Here is a 23329-nt window from a genome sequence, read left to right as displayed (position 1 = left end):
TGCCTGGCCCAACAACAGGAGATGGAGAAGCAGCCGGGGCAGAGACAGAGAAATACAGAGAGAAGGGGAGAGAGAGAGAGACATAAAAACATACAGAGAGAAGGGGGGAGAGAGAGGGAGGGGGAGGGAGGGAGGGAGGGAGGGAGAGATGTCAAAAGGTTTTTGTGGTTCCCATTGTTTTTTAACAACTGGTTCTCTGCCCTAATGACTGGCTGGGTAGGTGTGCCTAGGGGGGTCACGTGATTGGTGAGATGTCAAGTTGGCCACGCCCACCGAGGTTTTGTGGCTTCTGGTGTTTTCTGTGGGAAATGGGTCCAAATGGCTCTGAGTGTTTAAGGTTGCAGATCCCTGGTATAGGTCTTCCTGCTTTGGCAGGAGTTGGACTAGAAGACCTCCAAGGTCCCTTCCAACTCTGATTTCCTCATTGGTCTGTTACCAATTCCCTCTGCCTTTGATTTCTGATGTGGAGAGTAAGTGCTCTCTTCCTTCTGGCAACATCTTTAATCATGTTTTCAGCTGCTGACATAGTGTGATTCTTTATTAATAATAGCAATAGCACTTAGATTTATATACTGCTTCATATTGCTTTACAGCACTCTCTAAGCAATTGCGTTCATGATTGCAAGAGCTACTGGATTTAGCAGCACTTAACCAACATGGGAAGGTAAGCACAACTGGCCTTTTTTTTGAGTTATACTATTGCTTTCCTGGATGTGAGGAACCCACACCCACCAACCGCACAATAGCATTGGGTTTTCCCACTTCTGTACCAGATCAGTCTTCCACTGGCTGCAGTTATTAACTGCAATCTTTGTTCATGTTACATATTTTTACCTCAGAAAAGGAAATTTTCTGGATTATAGAAGGAGCATAAAGTAACACAGAACAAAATGTCAGTTTAAAAAAAGGCAATTCTTCTACAGTCTTTGCATAAAAAACTCCAGAGTTTAGAAGATTGACCCTGCCACTCATGCAATACTTTTGCTAAGTTTCTTCTGTGCAGTAGAATGAGTTATTTTTAATCAGTTCTGGATCTTTTGTTTTTTTAAAAGGGAAAATAGAAAAGAATGGTCAATATGTCAGTTTTTAAAACAAGCTGAATTTTGAGTGAAACTCATGGCTTTGATAGGGATTTAATGAAATGTAGAGTTAAAGTCAGATCTGGATGGCTCAGTATATTGGACCAAAAGGATGAGTCGTCATGATGTTAGTGATAATATATCTTTGGAAATAATAACACTTGTGTTGTCAGTCTCCTCTTTCTGCTTCAAGACTAGGAAGGCTTATAGTGAAATTATTCACTGTAAAAAATAGTAATGTCATAAAAACCCTTAGTTGCTTCTCCTTTTTTTCAGAAGATTTGTCGGGAAAATCTCTATTGGCATTTATTGGCTTATATTACTTATTGAATTATCAAAGAAAATTAGGAAAACCTATCCTTTTAACTCAGCTTCAAGAAAAGAGATACTCTGTTTCTATATTATAGGATAAGAGTGGACAGCCTAAGGCTTTCAGGACAAGAGCTCCTCGCTCTTAAAACTGCTTCTGGCTGAAAAAGCTAAAACTTTATAGCAGTTTCTTGCTATTCTGAGTCGGGAAACATAAAAATATAGTCTCCTACAATTGACATTTAAAAGAAAAACCAAAGGAAAAAAACTAGAAATCCTAGCACTGTTTAATTTTTATCACACCTATTTCATTCTCCAGACATGCAAAAAATAGTATGTGGCAGCTGACTATAAAAATTATCTATTTTCACTACTTTTAAAATACATGAACATTATAAAAACCATTTTATTATTTCTCTCTGCAGTTATCGCATCTTTATATTTTTTCAGTGATTAATGAGCTGGTTTTAAGAGAACTCTAAATGTAATTGTTTTAAATCAGATACTAGTTGAAAGCTGAGATTGTGATGGCAAGACCAGTAATTTCCCCAATGGATGTCCAACCAACGGCTCCTGAAACCTTTGTTGTGCTGAACCAAAGAATGAAAGTAGTTGAAGAGGAGACAAATGCACTTTTGAATGATCTGCAGAAAATGGGAGTGAACAAACACAGGTATGATTGAAGTAGATCTTGCACAATCTTAGATAGATTTGCTTAGAAGTAAGTTCCATGGTAATTTAATGAGACTTATTTTTAGTAAAATTTATTCAAGAACACTAGTTTAATTCTGAGTTTGCCTTCTTCCATATTCTTTTCCCTTTCTGAGCTTCATGTTGTTTCTTCCCTTAGTATTTAATTATTAACAGTTTTTTTCTATTCTAATTTAATCTGGTTGCTGAATTAATATAATTTGAGAAATGAGAAATAGATTTTGTGGCTTTGTTGTGTTTCAGATTGTAGCTAATTACATTAACTATTGATGAGATGCCAGTAATGATTCGAGACAAAAAGGTATTCCTTTGGTCTTTTCCCAGCATGGAACTCTTTGCTGCAAAACACCCGGTGAACTCTGAGGACCACCAATCCATCAGCCCTGTCCAAGTTCGAACAGCATTTGTTGAAGCAAATAACTCACTATGGAGAACATGTGAAACTCTGGTGAATCGAATATGCCGGCTCGAGAGTGTCATCCAGACCATAAAATTGAACATGTTCCGATTACAAACAGAAAATGAATTGAATCCAAAGCATGCAGGTATTATAGAAAGACAATGGAAAACTGCAGCAAAATACATATCTATTGGAGGTAGATACTTAAAACCATTCATTTAGTTACTGTTCAAAATTACAATAGCACTGAAAAAAGTGACTTATGACCATATTCACACTTTCGACCATTGCAGCATGGTCACATGTTCAAAATTTTGATGCTTGGCAACTGGCATGTATTTAAAACAGTTGCAGTATCTGGGAGTCATGTGATCATCTTTTGTGACCTTCTGACAAGCAAAGTCAATGGGGAAACCAGATCCATTTGACAATCATGTTACTAATTTAATGACTGCAGTGGTTCACTTATCAACTGTGGCAAGAAAGGCCGTTACATGGCAAAACTCACTTAACTACCTTGCTTAGCAATAGAAATTTTGGGCTCAATTGTACAGGTAGTCCTCTACTTACGACCACAATTGAGCCCAAAATTTATGTTGCTAAGTGAGAAAATTGTTCAGTGAATTTTGCCTTGTGTTACGATTTTTCTTGCCACATTTGTTAAGTAAATCAGTGCAGTTGTTAAATTAGTAACACGGTTGTTAAGTGAATCTGGTTTCCCCATTGACTTCGCTTGTCAGAAGGTTGCAAAAGGGGATCACATGATCCTGGGGCACTGCAACCATCATAAATGTGAGTCAGTTGTCAAGCATCTAAATTTTGGGGATGCTGCAAAGATCATAAGTGAAAAATGGTCATAAGTCACTTTTTTCGGTGCTGTTCTAACTTTGAATGGTCACTAAGAAAACTGTTGTAAGTTGAGGACTACCTGTAGTGGCAAGTCAAGGACTACCTGTATACCTTCTTTTCTTTGTGCCAAGTCTATAGCCTCCAAAGCAGCAGTTGCTGGTGTAACTTGAGAGCTTTATTGGGTAACCGAACAGCATAACTATATTATAGATAAAAAGCAGTTCATCTCTGTATGATTCACTGTTCAGGAATTGGTAGGAGTTTGGTAACAAAGGACCACCATTCATATTTGTGAGGAAGACCAAAGAATACAAAGTTGGTATAGTTCCATCATACAGATAGGTAAAAATTGAGTTTTGAAGAACCTCTTTGTTTTTTAACTGATCTGCCTACTTTAGGCCTTACTTCCCACATATTTTTATATGTAACTGTTACAGCTGTTTCGGATCATAATATGGTGAGGAAATGTGCTGTCAGCTTTTAGCAATCTTGAACTTTGGGATTTATGAGGACTTGGATAGGCAATTTGACAGACCCAGTCAACTTTACTGCTGTTTTTATATGCTTGGATATAGGATCTCTTATTACCATCTGAAATAGCACTACATCAGATAATCTGTGATCCAGATCTCCAATTTAGGATAATGCTTCTATCAAATCATAATAAGTGTTTTTTGGAACTTTTTTCATCTTATAAACTTCTTTGAGTGCCTCTTATGGGAAGTTTGGGCAATTGTATTGAATACGACCATGCCTCCATCCTCTCTTATATTTTGTAGCCAATTTAGAACAGCGCCTGAATACAATACAGGAAGAGCACATGGAAGAGCTAAAGGTGCTGCAAATGGAAGGGAGAATGCTGTGCCAGCAGCTGAAGGAGTCTCGAGAAGAGGAAGAAAAAGCCAGAGATCAAGTGCAGAAGCTAAGCGCTGCCCTAGAAATGGCAACCACAACAAAGGTATACTTTTTCTTTCTGTTTCTTCTTTAATCTCCAGTTTAATGCAAATCATTGCAAGCAAACAACCGAGCTCAGAAAGCATCAAGAACTCCACTGTTAGTATTGTTTTTCTTGCTATTTACAGAGAGGCCAGAAATCCTATGGCTTTACTTGCACTGGAAAAGAGGAATAAAAAATGCATTGTCTCATACTTATTCCACCTAGATTGGTTAGGATATTAGATGTATTAAGACTATAAGATCACCATCATTCTAAAAGGAAAAAAAATGAAGTGATAGTCAATGTTATTTGTACACTAAGTAGCTCATGACAAGGATTCTCTTTGAGGGAGGAGAATTAAATAGACCTGAATGGGATGCCATGGTAGGAACTTGGGGATCTCCAATAAATACTCTTGATTCTTTCAAGTACAGCTTCATATGTTCCTGTTTCTCTGTGCTCATTTGAAATTCCTTCCTTTTTAGCCCTGTCCTAAATTTTACAGATTTTGTAATATGTAGTTACTGACAGATTTCCCTAATTCATTATGTGAAGTTATGATACTATTAGTTTAATGCTTTGTGATACAATCTACCTGTTGTGTATGCGCGTATATCTGTTTATTAAATATTCAAATCCGCAAAGTTTGGCAATAATGGCAAGAGGAAATATGTTCAACAATTCAAAATAGGATATAGTATTATGAATCCAATGCTTAGGTGTTCCTAGTAAGCTGAAGTATGATTCTGTAGATGGCCTTCTTAATCTTTGGGAATTTGAAGGTAATGAAGTCCCATAGTAAGATAACTCTCCTATTCAGTCATTGAGAGAGGCTCCTTGCTGAGAAGCTTCACGTGAGAAAGTGCCAAAAAGATATTCTAGAGTAATACTGACAGAAAACAAAGAGCAAATATGACTGGGCAAGTATATATATACATTCAGGTTTGTGTCTACACTGTGGTAGCAAAGGTGTTGAGTTCAATTATTTATCTATCTTTACTGGATTTGTGGAATGCTGTCTATCCACTGGCATTCTTTATAATGACTTGGAATTGTTTGGAGGAGGATAGCCAGAGGAACTAGAAATGGGCTGATAGCTAGACATTGTGCAGATAAAATTTGCTGAATGTAAAAACCAGCTGGACAGAAATCAAACAGTTAGAAAAAGGTGATTTTTTCCAATGTCATCTCAGAGGAATTTGAGCCTAAGGATCCTGATGAAGAAGATAGTCCTTGATAAGATGAATTCTATCAGCTGTGGGCTGGATCCCTACCCTTTTTGGCTGGTGCACGCAGCTGGGGAGAAGCTGGACTCAGATTGTGATAAATATCTTCTTGTGGGAAGTAGAATTGCCACTGTCCTTATTAAGGCCCTTTCCTTAAGGGACCGGTCCTCCTCAGCCGTATTAGCCTGGTCTCCAACCTCCTTTGGGGGGGTGGGGAACATTGCTGAGAATGTGGGATGGTATCAGATTTAGCTTTAGATGGGGTCATGCTGTTCCAGAAAGAGCTGTTCTGGAGCTTTCAGGTTTTTTCCCTGCTTCTGCTAGAAGAGTAGGTAGAAGCCATGGCAATGAATTTTCTGTGCCAGAACTGCTGGCTGCCAGCCAACAAGATAGCATGTTGGGGAAACTCCGGCAGAATTTTTAGAAGCAAACAGTCCTTTTTAACTATTGCTAAAGATGGTCACGGCTTGGCCTGGGTCAAGACTTTGAATCTGATTTTTAAAAAAATAACAAATCTAAGGGAGAAGATAATAGACACTGCGGGGTGGAATCCACAGTTTAAACCATGGCAGAACAAGGGAAACATGACAGAGCTGTGGCTTGAAAAGTTATTCTCGGCATATTCCCTCAGGGATTGAGGCCAAAAAATAAGCCATGCTGAGCCATCACCCAGATGTACAGCCGAGGTATATTACTTATTCGATGCTAGCCTACTTCTTGGACAGCCTATCGGATGTTCAGAATCCGGCCCTGCAAATGATGTTGCATTTTAACTATGTTTCTGCTTGGACTGATTGAATCGCTCTCAGAATCTGAGAGGCTGTGAATGGGTTCAGGCAGGGAGTCCTGGGGGTTTGCTGGAGCCGCCTTAGGCAGGATGGAGCTACCGGCTTCAACTTTACTAGAATCACCCCTCCAGGACAGTCTTTAGAAGCCACTGGTTGTATTTCCTCTTCCTTCTCATCAGAAATCCAGCAGGACCACACAATTAAAGTCATTCTTCAGTTTTGTGCCAATTCCAGCCTTTCCTGGAAAGGGTGTTGCAATGGCAGTTATGTCACTTCAAGCTTGGATTATGGATCTTGTTCTACATGGGATTGCCCCTGAGGGCCACTTAGAAACAGGAATAACCTGTTATTGTCATTGTACAGCGGTATTTCAAGAGCTGCATTGGTTGCTGGTTTGCTTCCCGATACCATTGAGGTTGCTGATCAAAACTATAAAGTCTTAAATGGCTGGGAGTCCGGTTATACGCAAGTCTGCTTACTCTAGGTAGAATCTGCCTGCCCAAAAGGCTCAGGCAAAGAATGTATGGTGAAAGTCCTCAATCCCATGAGGAAAGAAAGCCTTCTTTGTTGGTGTTTCCCTGTGGTGGAATAAAATGTCCCTAGAAAATAAGAGTAGTCCAGGGATATTGGCAATGAGTGGTCAAAAAAGTCAAGATGATGGCTTTAGCTGTGTGATCAAGGTTCTGCCTGTTTTTTATGTGCCTTGCATAGGTAATGCATATTAAAAATAGGTGGTATTTCAGGTATACCTTTGCAGCCCCACCCCCCTTTTTTTTTTGACAACATCCCATGGACACTTATGGAATACAGATAGTCCTTGTTTAATGAATATAATTAGGACTAGCAATTCCATCAGTAGTAGCTGTTAAGCAAAGTGACTATGCCAACTTACAGTGGCAGTTCTAGCAGTCCCAGTTACAGTCGTTAAAAAAAAATCACCCCTATTTGTTAAATAAGATGTTGTATGACTGCAGCGTGTGACCTCCTGCTGGCTTCCCCGTTGACTTTGCTTGTCGGAAGTTGGCTGGAAAGGTCACAAATGGCAATCACATGATCGCAGGATGTTGCAATCGTGATTGCCAAGAGTCTGAATCACAATCATTATTATGGAGATGCTATGATGAGCACATCCGTGAAAACCGGTTGTAAGTCACATTTTTCTGGACTGTTGTAATTTCAAACCATCACTAAACAAATGGCTGTTAACTGAGGATTAGTTAAGTCCAAAACATAATATTTTTGTTTTTCTGAAGCAAGTAAAAAATCTAGCTGTTTCAGAGAGCACTGGGGAATAAGGTATGAATTAAGACTGCTGATAATAGCCTTTATTGATTATATACTTTGCAATTTATAAATACATTTTTAATTCTGTTCATATTCCTATATGATTCTATATTGGTGAAACCTGTAGGCTGCATAGATTTCATTGATTTAAATGTTATTGTAGGTTCAAGAATGAATTAATTGGAAAGATAGACATTTGACTACTAAAAAGGACCTTAAGAAAGCTATGCTGTATCCCATAAATCCAAATGCCAGAGGTTTATTGGAACTGGAGACAAACATCACAGCTAAAAGCTATAAGAAGTATTTTGAAAAATGTTTGCGCATTCTGTTAGAATTGTCTAAAGGTGCTGTTTTGATCTTTGTAGAGAGATGTAACTATTTCAGTTGAAGAATTGAGAGCAACAAAAGAAAAAATGAACAATAAACTTCAAGAGGTAAGAGCAGGAGAAAATTGGAGAGTAATACATTTTTAAAAGTACTAGATAACGCAGGGCTATAGGCACAAGGGAATGCATGAGTTGAAGGTTCTTAGAATATTCTCCAAGATATTCTGTATCGTTTGGGAAGAGGTTTTCAATTGAAAGGCCAGCATTATTTTTGCAGTGATAAGATAAAGCCATTTCAGAGTAAGAACATGTGTTTCATGTCCAACAAGTATATTGTAAAAGTCTCTGTATTGTGATTTGCAAAGTGAGACTCCCAGATGTTGCCTTTCTGCTTTACATTCCTTTTTTTTTTTTTTCAGATAATGGAGAAATTATCCAAGGAGTCCAGCTCAAGGGAGTCTTTGGAACAAGGCCAGGTTGTCCTTCTTTATCAGATGCGTGATATGGAAGAAATGGTGGGAAAAGAACAGAAGCAGGTAGTAGATGCCTTTCTGCTAGGATAGGACCAAAGATAGTGCTTGCAAGATGCTGATGGGCTAATATTGATGTTAAGGTTGCAACAGCATACCACTAAAGCAGAATATTAAATTAATATTGCTGTTATTAAGAGAATTTAGTAATGCAAATATTGATGTACAGGTATATAAATGTTCATTTTTCCACTATTAAGCAGAATGCTGAAAGGCCATCTGTAATGTGCATATGATTACATGTCATTAAGAAAATTTTCTTTTGCCAGCCCTTAATCATATGTTACACTTATTCATGCAGTTTATGAGAATAGTCGGCATGCTGCAATTTGGAAAATGTATGCTTTTTTTGACTAGCAAAAAGTAATCAGAGAACGTGAGTACGGGATGGTTGTCCAGCATCATAGCTTACATTACCTGGCTAATATGCCAGATTTTGAAAGAGGTTATATAGGCTGCCTCATGACAATCAACTAAATTCAATAATGAACAAGTTCTATGTGTATATTTTACACCAATGTTGATGTCAGTCTAAATGATGGGTCAGCTGTCAATGGAAGTAGGTCCATATCTGAGGTGGACAACAAATTCCAGTCCCCATTTTGCAGTTTCCAAATCACATAATCAAAATTTGATGGCAACCCCAATGATTTTCTCAATGGCAAGATATTCCTGCCACCCATTAAAATCCTCCAAAATTTCCCTAAGGCCCCCCCACCCCCCCGCCACAATCTTCCTCTTCCTATGACATCAATACATACCTATTGCTGCCTTTGGACACTTTTTTTTTTATTTTAAAAATGTAGCCATGAGCCAGCATTCAAATCTGCTCTTGAATTATTTTTCAGATTTGTTGGTATTCCCATCCTGATCCTCAAGGATAATAATCTACATGATAAGCTATTCAACTGAATGATTTAATTTTGTTTTGCTTGTTCATTTTTTATTTCTTAATTGTTTTAAGAAATGCCTGTATTTTATAGAATGCATGTTTCAAATGCCATTGCAGGTTCAAATTCTGCAGCAGGATTGTAACATTCTACGCCATGATATTCAGCTATCTCAGGAGAGATTACAGAGAGAACAAGAGAAGATAGTTCAATTAGAGCAAGAATGTGTACATCTTAAAGCTGATCTAGGTATTGGAATCAAAGCCTTGGATGTTTTATATTTCTTAAACCAACTCTGATTATCACTTGATGATCAATAATAGATAAGCTAATGAAAAATATCTTTAATTGCTGTTTTTTTCTTGATTTCTTTTAAGCTATAACTGTTTTTCAAGGGAACAAAGGACCAGTTTTGTTGAACAAAGAAAGTATAGGTCAAAGTTCTAAGATATTAAAATTTAATAAATAAATAAATAAATAAATAGCTACATGAAGTTTATCCCTTGTCAGTGAAGTGGAAAATATATTTTATCATGCATAAAATTCACACATAGGAAGGTTTGTATATTTAAACAAAAATAAATGCTGGTCCGCATTTAGAATGAAATGAATACAAGAGTAAACTGAGTAAACTGAAAAATCACACTAATTGCTGCTTTTTGGAAAGACAGAAAATTACACTATACTTGAAAAATCATTCATGAAATAAATGAGAAATTGGTTATTAGCCACTTAGTCATAAAGTCTACTGGAATTCCAGAGGTAGAGTATTGTCAAGAAAATAATATCTAGTTTTCACTGGAAGGTCTTCATTGAGGCAAGCCATTGCTCCTCTTGTAAGCTGATTGCATTATACATCTGGTATTACAATAATTTTAAAATGGTTTCATGAGGGAACCAGCTATCAAGTGTTAGTAAGTGATCTATTGACATAGGTCTTCAAAAAAATAACTAGGCCACCTGTGGCAGATTGAAACAGGACAGCATAATCATTCATATAAGTAGCTATAGATGTTACAGGAAATGCCTTGGAGATGCTCTCATCAAATCAGCTTGCAAGTTTAAATCTACATGCAGAAAAACGTTATTTTGGATTTCATAAATGCATACAGTAATCTGTAGGCAAATCCTGAGTGTGTTACTTAAAAATACAGCTTGCTTGGAGTGCAAAAGCTTTGTATCTGTTTTGTTGTTGCTGTTATTGTTTTTTATTAGAGAAGAATATTAGTTAAGCAGTTAGATGTCTGATTAAAACAGCTATCTACATTTTAATCTTTTTGTAGAATCCCGAGACAAGACCATTTCCAAGCTAAGTGAAGAAGTCCGAGTAAGTATAAAAAGAAAATCAGCGGGTCGAAAATATGTTATAGAAATAGCAATAGTACTTAGACTTATATACCGCTTTACAGCCTTCTCTAAGCCAGGGGTCACCAACCTTTCAGACCTCAGGGACCACTAAATTGATAATTTTAAATCCCGTGGACCACTAATAAGATCTGCCTAATGACCTGCTGGGTGGACTTGGCAAGGTGGTCATGTGACTGGGTGGGTGTGGCCAACTCAATGTCACTCACGTCGAGGGGTGTCTTGTCAGCCTCTACTCGCTACTCTTCGCCTGCCCGCTGGGCTCTTTAGGGCCCCAACAGGAAGCAGTTGCTGGAGCTAAGCAGCCACCACGAGAAAGAGTTGGCAAAGCAGCTCAGTTCAAATTGGATCTGACCGAGAAGGAGGCTTAGCAGAAGCATCTCACTGAGGACTACGAGCATAGGCTTTCCAAGCAGAGGGAAGACCTGTGGGAGTGCAAGGCTAGGTACTAGCACCTGGAGGCTCAGTGGGCTAAAATGATCAGCCAGTTCCAGGCCATGATGCAGTCCCAATGGAACAAGACCCTCCAGCTCTTCGCCACCAGCGGCTCTTCCCCACAGCCTTCGCCCAAAGCCCCACACCAGGAGACTGAAGCAGACCCCAAGTTGGAATTTCTGCCCCCTTCTGACCCACACAACAAGACCTCGAAGGGGGAGACTGTCTGCGGCAACACAAACGTTCATTGCACATATCTGTCCCAGAGGCCGTAGTTTCAGGACCCCTGATTTAGTGCAATATAAAAAATGCAAATAATTTTTTTGGGGACCACCAAAATTTTCTCACGGACCACCAGTGGTCCACGGACCACCAGTTGGTGACCGCTGCTCTAAGCGGTTTACAGAGTCAGCCTATTGCCCCCAACAATTTGGGTCCTCATTTTACCCACCTCGGAAGGATGGAAGGCTGAATCAACCTGACTTTAACTACACTACAAAAGAAGACTTTTTGCTAATACATAAAAGAGTTGCGCTGGAGAGAACCATTATGTAAAATGCAAGATATGTTGATGATTCTGGTTTGCAATCCACCAGCCTTTGCCTGTTTTCAATTTTTGTCCCTAAAGATAATTAACCTTATTTTCATCTAGACTACACAGCTATCTTTGAACACGGCACAAGAAAAGAACACAAAATTTCGGTCAAAAATATTTATTTTACAAGAGGTAACAAGTAAAGCACAGGTAGGAAATATTCCTGTTATTACAAGCTTGTTTTAAGTCCTGGTAGTCCTCTTTTAGTGTCTATAACTGGGACCGGCAATTTGGTCATTAAGCAAAGGAATAAATAGTGCTTATGATTCAGCTTTCCTTTGCTTTATAGACCAGTGAAGGTTGTAAATGTAAGAATTGGTTATAATTTTATTTTTCATGGTAATTGTAAACGATTGCTAAGTGAGGCAATTGCTAAATGCAGACTACCTGTATATAGGGCACAAGAGACAAATGTCTGTAAAATCTGGGTATTTTTTCTGTGTGCTGTTCTAATTTGCTTCTGAGAAAGGAGTTTTCAGTTCTTAGGAAAATTGGGGATGTGAGATTTACTGGTCAAAGAGTGGGAAATGGTCATCTTAAAACATTGCTCCTGAACGTTGGGAAACTATCAGCCAGGCAAGAAGGATGGGAGGGTGGGAACCAGGATCAAGCAGAGTGGTGGCAGTGGTGGTTGCACAGCTGCAAGGGACCTAGGATTGACAGATACCCACACCCTTCAATTCCATGGAATCTTATCCATTTATTGTCAAAAGAAGAGAAGCAGCCTGGGAAGATTCTTATAGGTAAACTATAAGAAACAATACCTATCACCCATCTATGAACAAAACCCCAGGACTAGATGTATATTGTTGTTGTTTTTAAGGTGGACGCCAAAACTAGTCATCTTGTCAGGGAACTTGTATCTATTGCTGCAGAAAATCTGTTTTCTTTTTCAGAAACTTAATCAGCAGTTGGCTCAACAGTGCACAGAACTAAATGGTGCTCTTCAAAAAGCTACTGAGAAAAATGCTCAACTTACTTCAGATCATCAGGCTGCTCTTCAGGTATGGAGTACATTTTAATATATATAAATAAAAATTGTCTGTTAAAAACAGTCAATAGATAGCTTCAGGTGCATGGCCTAGCCTTTTTATTCATTTTATTTATTCATATGGCCACCCATCTGTTAACGTGATTCTGCGTGGCTGTATAGATAAGAATCCAGCCATGTTTTGTAATAGATCAACCAGATGGAAACAATGTGGTAGACAAAGGAGAACTTGTGTATTTGTTTAAATAACTGAGATTTCAAGAAGTCTCCATCAGTCTCAGAAGGAGGAAAGGGAGAACATAGATACGGCTGATGTTTGAGATCTGTCTTGTTGCAGTCTCACAAACATTTTATTGTATATTGCACAGGATCCCCTTTTTGAGGGAGATAGGCAGTTCAAAAAGTTGAAAAATAATAATAAATAAACTGAAAAACTTGCTGAAAGAAAAGTTAAGCAAAGAATTGCTGGCTCATCATTTCTGCTAATGTCAATTTTTATTTATTCACTGTGAAGTCAGAAACAGAAGGGAAATTAGCTGGGCAGCCCTTACTTTGACAAAGCTGGGGAATTTCAAGCACTGATCTAGTTTGTTTTGGAAACTAGTTCATAATTTCATACCTTTATTTATGTTCCGTTTCCTTGCTTGCTTCGCATTTGTTGCTTCAATGAAGAGCTTCCATTCCTTTCCTTTAATAAGAAAATTAAAATAGCAAAACAATGTTAGAAAAATCATCTGTCATTTACCAAAAATTACCGTGGCCACTGAAGCATTCAAACACAAGTCAAGTGGGCCCCAAACTCATTCAAGTTTCCTTCCCAGAGCTTTTTATTTTTTTAAAGCAGTTTTTTATACTTCTTGTAAAACTCAACAGGGTTGGGCTATTTTGATCTCAGGCAGTAAACTATTCTAGTGAAGAGGGCTGCAACCGAGAAGGCTCATCTTTTGGACCCTATAGAGAAAGGACCTGAAGCAAGCTTGCCCTGTTCAGTCTTTTTGGATGGGCAGGTGCAACTGTGAGGAGGCAAACTAAAGATATCCAAGCCCTGAACCATAAAGGGCTTTGAAGAATTCTATGTTCAAGAATAAATCCGAAAAATGTTGGAAATGTCATCAGATACAAGATGAAGTTATTAAGAAAATAATGGAATGTGCAGAAATGAGTAAACTGACATTTGAAATTAGAGAACAGGAAGATAAACAATATTATAAGATATGGGACTTATTTTACCAATGTCTAGAAGGAAAAATATGTTAAAAAAGATTTGAGAGAGGTTTCAATAATGAAAGAATTGTTGAATGATACAATTGATTTTAAGATGATGGAATAAATGATGAGAGAATAAAATATTATAGTTAATTAAAGGATTAATTGATTAAAACATTTGGATATATATTGGGTTGATAAAATGTAAGATTAGAAAAATCAATGATACGCATATGTTGAAATTGCACAAAAGATTGGTAATTAACCTACCGACACACTATATCTGGATTGAAGATGTTTTTATGTTTTTTTGTATTAAAAAAAATCAAATAAAAAAATAAAAAAAAGAATTCTAGACCTCGAATTGCACTTGAAGCCAACTAGCAATCAGTGCCTTTTGGACATAGGAGTGTTAGACGTTTAGTTTGGTACTTCCGTTGGTTGAAGCAGGCTGTAAACTGCACCATTTGAAGCTCCTGGATGGTGTTCAAAGCAGCTCTGTGGAGAGGAAATTAAACCATGAGCTACTCTGAGCAGTATCTGCCAATTCAGAATGGTCATAGCTGATACAGCAGATATAACCGATTGGTTGGTTGATTGATTTTTATCCTGCCTTTGTTATCTTATAAATAACAAGGTAGCAAACATCCTCTGATTTTCCCCACAACAACAACCCTGGGAAATGGGTGTGGCTGAGAGAGAAGGACCGGACCATAGTCACCCAGCCGGCTTTCATTGCTAAGGCAGGACTGGAACTCACAGTCTCTTGGTTTCTCACCTGCTGCCTTAAACACTAGACTGAACTGGCTCTCATTATTGTTACCTAAAAAGGTAAAGGTAAAGGTTCCCCTCGCACATACGTGCTAGTCATTGCCGACTCTAGGGGGCGGTGCTCATCTCTGTTTCAAAGCTGAAGAGCCAGCGCTGTCTGAAGACATCTCCGTGGTCATGTGGCCAGCATGACTCAACGCCAAAAGAACACTGTTACCTTCCCACCAAAGGTGGTCCCTATTTTTTCTACTTGCATTTTTACGTGCTTTCGAAACTGCTAGGTTGGCAGAAGCTGGGACAAATAACGGGAGCTTACCCCGTTACACGGCAGCACTAGGGATTCGAACCGCTGAGCTGCCGACCTTTCGATCAACAAGCTCAACGTCCTAGCCCCTGAGCCACCGTGTCCCTTTTTTGGGGGGGTTACCTACATGTTCATAAATTCTTTTTTCCCCTTTTTTTTTCCCCATTAAGGTGGAACAGGAAAAAATGCATCAGAAACTGAAGGAACAAGAGTTGATTTTGGATGCTGCTCGAGCCAGTGTTACGGGAGAGCTGCAGGCTGTGCAGAAAGAAAAAGCTCAGCTCCAGAAAGAACTGTGAGAGGCCATTGAAATTTGTGTGGTTTTTTTCCCAAGTGTGACCTGCTTTCTTTCCTGTCCTGCTGTTTTCTGTGTTTGTCCCTTAGTTTAGCACAAGCTATACCTTATTCAGCTTCTTGCACTGTCTTCTGAAATTTTTGAAGAATGTAGAGGATAACAGGACTGCCACATAGTTGTGTTTATTCTGCAGAGAAGACTTGCGAACTGAGCATGCTGAATGCAAGAAGAGGGACTGTAAAGAAGACACCATTGCCTCCGAAAAAGCCCGGTTGGAGTGTAGAGTTTCCCAGACCCCAAATGAATTGGAGACAATTATACAGGAGCGAAATTCTTTGCTGAATGAGAAAAATACACTTGAAGAAGAGGTACAGTGGCTATTTATTGTGGTTTTACGGTAAAATCCACATTTTTGTCAGAAGGATATTACATGTTCATTAGAGAGACAAACTTGTATTTGGAATCTTAGTAAAAAAAAACCCGAAGAAGATGTTTGCTGCTTTGTATAATATACCGGTACTAAAATGGCACATACAGGTGGTTCTTTACTTACAACTGCAAATGAGGCCAAAATTTCCATTGGTAAATAAGACAATTATTAAGTTAATTTTGCCCCATTTTATGACCTTTCTTGCCATAGTTGTTTAGTGAATCACTGTGGTTAAGTGAATCATTCAGTCATTAAGTGAATCTGGCTTCTTCCATTGACTTTGCAACTGCCAGTGCCATAAATACAGTTGCCAAGCATCTGAATTTTGATCATGTGACCAGGGGGATACTGCAACGGTCATCAGTGTGAAAATTGGCCATAAGTCACTTTTTTCAGTACTGTTGTAACGTTGAACGGTCACTAAGCAAATGATTGTAAGTCGAGGACTACCTGTACTGACAGTATATGCAAGATTTGAATTGACTGAAAAAAATACTTCCGGGCTAGATTTTTTAAATAAAATTTGCCCCAGGAAATAGCATAGAAAACCAGTACAGTCTGCATGGTATTTGATGAGTTGTTGCTAATCACTGCTGATTCAGTTTTTTACAAAAGTAACCATTCCTAATGTACATCAAGAAAAGTATATATAATAGATTAAATTTTCTTTGAAGTGTTTGGCAAAAAATTATTTTAATTCTTAATGGCAGTCGCAGCAAACAATAGAAGAAACAAGAATAACGATTGAAAAGTTGGAAGCTGAACTAACGGAAAAAAAGGTACAGCGTTATATACAAGTATTGAAAGTATTGAGGTTCCCATTGGCCAACAGTTAAGTCTGTCAATTGATTTGCAATTCATTGGGTTGTAGATCCAGATTTGCTTGGAAACATAGGAAGCATCCCTAAACCTTGCCAATTACTTTTAACCTCTGTTTAGTTCAAGATTTTGTTCAAACACTTATTTGGTGAAATGATTCAGTAGATTAAGGTTATTTTAAAATTCTTTGATAACATTTCAAAACTAGGTCTTGTTTGTGTTACTAAGTTCTACAACCAGCTAAACATGATGTAAACATCTTTTTTAAAAAACAGAATATATTTTCTAGATAAATGCCTGATAACCACATTAAAGGTATTAATTTTAAGCTGATGTTTATAAATAGGAGACTAATTATTTGTCATTTTTAGTAATTTTAGATATTAACACCTAATACTGTACATAACTAGCAATTATCTGGCTCCCTTTGCTGGTCGAGAAATAGCTAGATGTCTTTCATTTACCAGATGGTTCAAACTATGAACAATTAACCATATTTTATGGCACCCGAAATGTCGTCTTTGTTTCCTTTTTAAGTTGGAAATTAATTGTCTGCAAGAATCGGTGAAAGCACTAGAGAAAGAAAAAAAGGAATTTCTGGAGAAGGATGCTGCACTTAAGCACCAAAAGGTATGCAACTGAAAAAGTACAACATGGCATAAAATGTAAAGTCATTTGATGATCTCTCTTCTCTTACAATAAAAAAATAACCCTCAACAAAAAGGAATGCTAAGGGGAACAAATCAATACTTTTTTGCAGTGTAATTGGAAGTAAAGGTTTATTTTAATCATATCTGCACAGCATCTGTTTCATTTGACTTAGTTCCCCATTGTACTTTTACATTCAGGACTGGTCTTCTGTCTCAGGCAAAGAGAAGTTTAGTGATAACCTTTCACCTGTTTCCTGTCAACTCTGCAAGTTCATTGCTGTTAGAGGACATTGCTGTGTTAACCCAGCAGCCTGTTTGTTCTCTCGGTTTTATTGGGCATTATCCTGTGGTCAGCACTGAAGTGAGATTCTGCAGTCAGGATGTGACTTGAACTAAGGTGTTCTGGACCATTATCCTATCTTACTTCTGGATCCCTTAATGAGTCTCCACATAAATCTTTGAATTTCTTTTTATAGTACAGGAAACTGATTCCCTTGCTACAAGGGAATGGGGCTGACTCAGTAACAATGGTTACTTTTATGCGCAACCTATTCAGCTTTTCTTCTCAAAAAGCAATGCAGTTGTCTATTTATGCAATAATACGAAGAGAATACAGAACCTTATGATCATAGGTGCACTTCAACTCCCAAAATTCTCTAGCCAGTATCCTGATGAGAGAATTCTGGGACTCGAAGTCCAAACATCTTAACATTGCTGAGATTGAGAAATAATCTATACCCTCTTATAAGCCCATCTGCAGATGACCAACCCTCAAAATGTTAAAAAAGTACAACCATGAAAAATGTGCCACCTAAAGATAAGTTGACATCGACATTTTTGTATCTTTTTAATTTTCACCTTACCTCTGAGTGGCACATTTTTGATAGTTTTTTGGTTAATTATCCACAGGTGGGCATATCTGCAAATGCATACGGGATATATGGCTAATTTTTAAAAGTATTACTTTATATACAGTACTGCAGATAAGCCAAATACAATTTTTTGGATATATTTGGCATCTAAAACCTTGTGAGTTTTAGATTGAGGCATGGGCTAGGATGTTGAGCTTGTCGATCGAAAGGTCGGCAGCTCGGCGGTTCAAATCCCTAGTGCTGCCGTGTAACGGGGTGAACTCCCATTACTTGTCCCAGCTTCTGCCAACCTAGCAGTTTCGAAAGCACATAAAAATGCAAGTAGAAAAAATAGGGACCACCTTTGGTGGGAAAGTAACAGCGTTCCGTGCGCCTTTGGCATTGAGTCATGCCGGCCACATGACCACGGAGATGTCTTCAGACAGCGCTGGCTCTTCGGCTTTGAAACGGAGATGAAAAACCGCTGTTTTTGTTTGAAACATAAGCAAACAGCTTATAGGCCTGAAAACTAAACAAAGAATAGAAATTAAAAGATAGGCTTTGTAGACGCAAAGTCGATCATTCCTGTGGCGCAGAATTTTTTTTAAAAAAGACTTGGTTGTGTTGTCTAGGAGATCATGGATATTTTTGGATGACAGTGAAGAAGAGGAACAGGAAATAAATAAGAGTAAAGACATACCTAGGAATAGTGACATTTTAGTCATTAAATTGAAAATAACATAACATAACATCAGAGTTGGAAGGGACCTTGGAGGCCTTCTAGTCCAACCCCCTGCCCAGGCAGGAAACCCTACACCATCTCTGTCAGATAGTTATCCAACATTTTCTTAAAAATTTCCAGTGTTGGAGCATTCACAACTTCTGCAGGCAAGTCGTTCCACTTATTAATTGTTCTAACTGTCAGGAAATTTCTCCTTAGTTCTAAGTTGCTTCTTTCTTTGACCAGTTTCCACCCATTGCTTCTTGTTCTACCCTCAGGTGCTTTGGAGAACAGCCTGACTCCCTCTGTCACAATTGATTCTATAATCCTATAAATGCTTTTACTTAAAAATATCACCTTATGGGTATTCAATGCTAATTGGAACTGAAAACTCTTGTTAATCAGTGCAGTCATACATTGAACAACTATGTGACTGCACTGTTTAGCAAAGGCAGTCCTAGTTGTCTTTGTTCAGCTAGTCATTAAATGACTCATGTGATGGTGGCTTTTGACTTCTTGCCAACTTCTTCATTGACTTTGCTTGTGGGAAGGTGGCAAATCACATTCATATGTCTGTGTGACACTATGGCAAATGGAAGTGAGGACTGGTGCCTGAAATGAAGCCTCATGACTCTGGAGGTGCTATGACAACCAAAACTTTGAGGACCGGATGTGAGTGCCACTTGTTCAGCATGTCATTAAATCCAATCAGACGTTAAATGAGGACCGCCTGTAATTTTAATGGACTGTACTGAAATGACAGTCGCTTTAATATTACGAGGAGAGCTAGAGAGGATGCTCAGTAAAAAATAAGGCATATGCCTAAGTGTGCAAAAGTATATGACATCATGAGGAATAGATATATTTAAATAACAGAACAATTACCAGCTGATATATTATAGACTATTTTGATTTCACCTGCTGGAATCTGACTTTTTATAATCTTACACCATAACCTTTTGCAATTTACTTGTAGATTCTGTGGGATTCTGTTCATAATAGTTTCTCCATACTTTTTAGAAAATGTTTAAGCTGAAAGCCATCTTTCATTTCCCCTAGCTGAAAGTACAGCAACTGGAAGAAGAACTGCAGTCCCTTATATATGTGCAATCAGAAAATAATCAGCTCCGCACATTTTGTGTAGCCCTGAAGGCTGAATATGATCAGGTACTCCATAAATGTAACAGACATAAAGCATCTATAGCAGGGGTGTCAAACTCGATTTCATTGGGGGCTGCATCAGAGTAGTGTTTGACCTCAGGAGACCCCGGGGGGGGGGTGGATAGCCAAGATGGGCTTAGCCAGCTCAATGTCACTCGTCTCGGGGAGTGATGGCCAAATGCTAAGACAGGACTTTCCTCAGATCCTCCCTCATTATAATTTCCTTCCTTCCTTCCTTCCTTCCTTCCTTCCTTCCTTCCTTCCTTCCTTCCTTCCTTCCTTCCTTCCCTTCCCTTCCTCCCTCTCTCCCCTCTTTTTCCTTCCTTCATTCTCCTTTCTTCTTCTCCCTTCCCCTCTTATTTTTCTTCCCATCTTTCATTCATTTTCTTTGTCTTTCCTCTTTCCCTTTCTCCTTTCCTGTCCCTTCTTGCTTGCTCAAATGCAAAAGGGGAAACATTTCTCCTTTTGTTTTGTTTTTAATTTGTTTTGCTAGTTCTCTGCTAGTGAAAACAGAGCCCTGGGCCCTGTTCTCAGCTGCAACGGCCTCCTGCAGTCCTCTGCTCCTTTTTTGCTGGCAGAGGACTTCAGGAGGCTGTTGCAGCCGAAAACAGGACCTGTAGGCGCGCATGGTCCTCCTGAGCGCCATTTTTGCTGGCAGATGCACCACATTATTGCAGTTAAATCCCACATTTTCTATGACAGCATGCATGGAGATCTCTAATTTTACCCTTCTATAACAATTTTATAAAACAGGTTGGGTTGAAGAGAGTAAGTGACTGACTTGAAGTCATCCAGGGAGCTCCATATTCAATAGATTTAAATCTGGATCTTTGAAGTCCCCCTTCAGGGTTTAATGTTGTACTTTGCTGCCTCACCAGGTCTAAAGACACCTAGGTTTCTTCAAACCCTACAACAATTTGCCAGCAGTGCTTTTAGAGAGACTCTTGGGTTTAAAAAGTTATCATCCCTCTGCCAGTTTAAACGGATTAAATATTCAGTCAGCCATTTGTAAACTAATAAATATATTTTGTTTCTATAAACATGAAACACTTTTGGAGCCAAGAAAATGGAAGTAGCTTTTTGATTGCCGCAAGGATCAACTTCTTGGAAACAAGAAAGACTTGTGAGGGTTTTATTTGCAGGGGGAACTGCTTGGAATTATATTTGTTTCTGATTTTTGAGATTTTAAATGCTACAAGATCAAATTATACAGTATACATAGTTAAATAATCATTTGTATTAATATATATTTTTCCTGTTGGTAAAATTTACAATACTAAATTAATACATATATTGATAGTTTTGATTTACCGTAGATGATTTTTGAATGGAAATAATGTCATAATTTTAGTGCATTAAAACACATTTGGAGAAATAGATGGAGCAATCATATAGAAGTAGGGAGACCCAAGTTCTAATTTTCTCTTAGGTAGGGAAGGTTTTCTGAGCTTATTTTAAACAAAATAATTAACAGACACAAATTGATATCATGACTCAAAATAGGGTATGTCAAGTAATATCAGAGCATTTTAACCTCCCAGGACATACCATTGCAGATCTCAGTGTTGCTATTTTGAAAACAAAACAAAAAAAAGAATAAGGAGTTAAATTTAATCCAATTTGTCAATCTGCACAATTTTTTCACTTAAGTTGTGCATTACAGAAAGTGGATTGTGCAATATTACACTGTTTAAATTACATTCTGACCAAAGAGGAGGAGTCTCATGACATCACAAATGGAACAGAGTGATGTCCCAGCATTTCTATGATATGGGAGAGAACATACAGATTTACCTTTGAATAAGAAGGGCTGTTGAGCGTAGAACTTTTCAACAGCCATTGATGGAGAAAGGGAACAAAATCAGATTTAAAATGGCTCCCTTCAGACCTCAGTAATGTAACAGCTTTTTAAAACAATATGTAGTTGGGGATAAGAATCTGTATTTGAAAATGGACACCACTCTTTTTAAACTTGATCAACCTTCTCCAGGATTTTTATTTCTCCTTAAGCCACAAAGTTTATAGCGAAAATGCCTCTTAAAAAAAGAAAATCTTCAGAAAATTGCTGGCAGCAGAAGTCCAGTAACCATTTTAGGTCATGCCTGGCCTGTGACATAAAGGACAACCTGGAACCTAGGGAACAAACTTCTACCCTGTATTCTCCAACACGTAGAGTTCGTTTCATGACTGATCTGCCTGGAAGGGACTCTCTCTCTGACTGTGGTGATAATCGCAGAGCCTCTCGGTGTGATTTCTTCAAAGCTGCCAGGGCTGTGGATGAAAAGCTGGAGCGTAGAAGAAAAATCAGGAGCCGCAAACAATTAGAAACTGACAGGGATGTAGTTAGTGAGGGAACAGATCTCCAGAGGGTGAGTTTAAAACCGCGACATGCAGAAAGAGGATATCAGCAACCAATCATATATAAGTAGGGAGATTCTATGTTTTCCTAAGGTAGGGAAGCCAGCTGGATATCATTAGGTCAGTCATTACCTCTCATCCCTAGAAGGACTACCCTATACTAGACCTGTGTGCGTGTGTGTGTGTGTGTATAACCACATCCATTCATATGTTCTTATCCACACCTGATATTGAACAATAGTCTGGTTCATTTCAGTCTCTGTCTCTTCTCCACTCCCCACACATACATAGAGTGTATGATTCAGAAATTTGATTTGAAAATGTTCTCTAAGGGACCAATGTAATAAAAAAATCATAATATAGATAAAGATAGAAGATGATCTATTCTGCCTGGAATTTGGGAAGTGAAAGTGTTACATTAAGAGCCGAGAGTGTTAAGGAAACATATGTCATTCACCTATGAAACTATAGAGGGTAGTTTGATCAGTTAAAAGTTCATGTTTACAGAAGTGTTAATATCAAACTCATCCTTAAGCTAAGGAGTGTGTAACTATTAAAGAAATCTGGTTTTATTTAAATTGAAATAGGAAGTTGGTTCCATTGCTAGTTTTTAATAATTACTTTAAGCTATACTTTGCAATGTGTATGTTACTTTATTATTTGGCATTGTGATTGTTTTATCCTACAGTTCTATAAGAGAGAATAATACCATTCCATGGGCAGTGGGTAGAAATAGTAGGACAGTTTATTATACCACCACACACTGGTAGTTGATAACATGTCATCTGCTTTTAATTGCAATATCCAGTATTTTGCGTCAGCAAGTAGTCTACATATCCTTTGTGCTTTGGCATCTTTTAGGATTAAAAAAATGCACTGAGTACTCTCTTTTGCACTGGGCTTCCTTTTATGGTAAAATTAGGTGGGGGAATTCATTTCCTAATATAAACCATAAGATTAAATTATCTTGAGAAATTATTGTATTTAGGTTGCTAATTGTTGTTGTTTTTCAAGTGATGCTTGAACATATTCTGTGGCTCATGGA

At 38.2% G+C, this 23329-nt stretch overlaps 1 protein-coding gene across 5 annotated transcripts in view; it reads left to right on the top strand.

Moving 5' to 3' along the window:
* CCDC150 (coiled-coil domain containing 150) overlaps positions 1-23329 on the top strand; it is a 38018-nt gene that overhangs the window by 923 nt on the left and 13766 nt on the right. For 3 of the 5 annotated variants that reach the window (XM_058188232.1, XM_058188222.1, XM_058188242.1), the window contains exons 3-17: positions 594-664; positions 1891-2061; positions 2424-2644; positions 4128-4306; positions 7952-8020; positions 8332-8448; positions 9452-9581; positions 10616-10659; positions 11785-11877; positions 12624-12731; positions 15170-15294; positions 15488-15662; positions 16435-16503; positions 17081-17173; positions 19825-19932. In XM_058188232.1, coding sequence (XP_058044215.1) covers positions 1916-2061; positions 2424-2644; positions 4128-4306; positions 7952-8020; positions 8332-8448; positions 9452-9581; positions 10616-10659; positions 11785-11877; positions 12624-12731; positions 15170-15294; positions 15488-15662; positions 16435-16503; positions 17081-17173; positions 19825-19932 — 1677 coding nt within the window. In that variant the 5' untranslated portion in view covers positions 594-664; positions 1891-1915. The remainder of the gene's footprint in view (positions 1-593; positions 665-1890; positions 2062-2423; positions 2645-4127; positions 4307-7951; positions 8021-8331; positions 8449-9451; positions 9582-10615; positions 10660-11784; positions 11878-12623; positions 12732-15169; positions 15295-15487; positions 15663-16434; positions 16504-17080; positions 17174-19824; positions 19933-23329) is intronic. The other 2 variants (XM_058188251.1, XM_058188260.1) reach the window with 2 other exon arrangements.

This window comes from Ahaetulla prasina, chromosome 1, assembly GCF_028640845.1.
Source record: "Ahaetulla prasina isolate Xishuangbanna chromosome 1, ASM2864084v1, whole genome shotgun sequence".
In the NCBI taxonomy this organism is placed as follows: Eukaryota; Metazoa; Chordata; class Lepidosauria; order Squamata; family Colubridae; genus Ahaetulla; species Ahaetulla prasina.
This window is presented reverse-complemented; position numbering and strand designations above follow the sequence as displayed.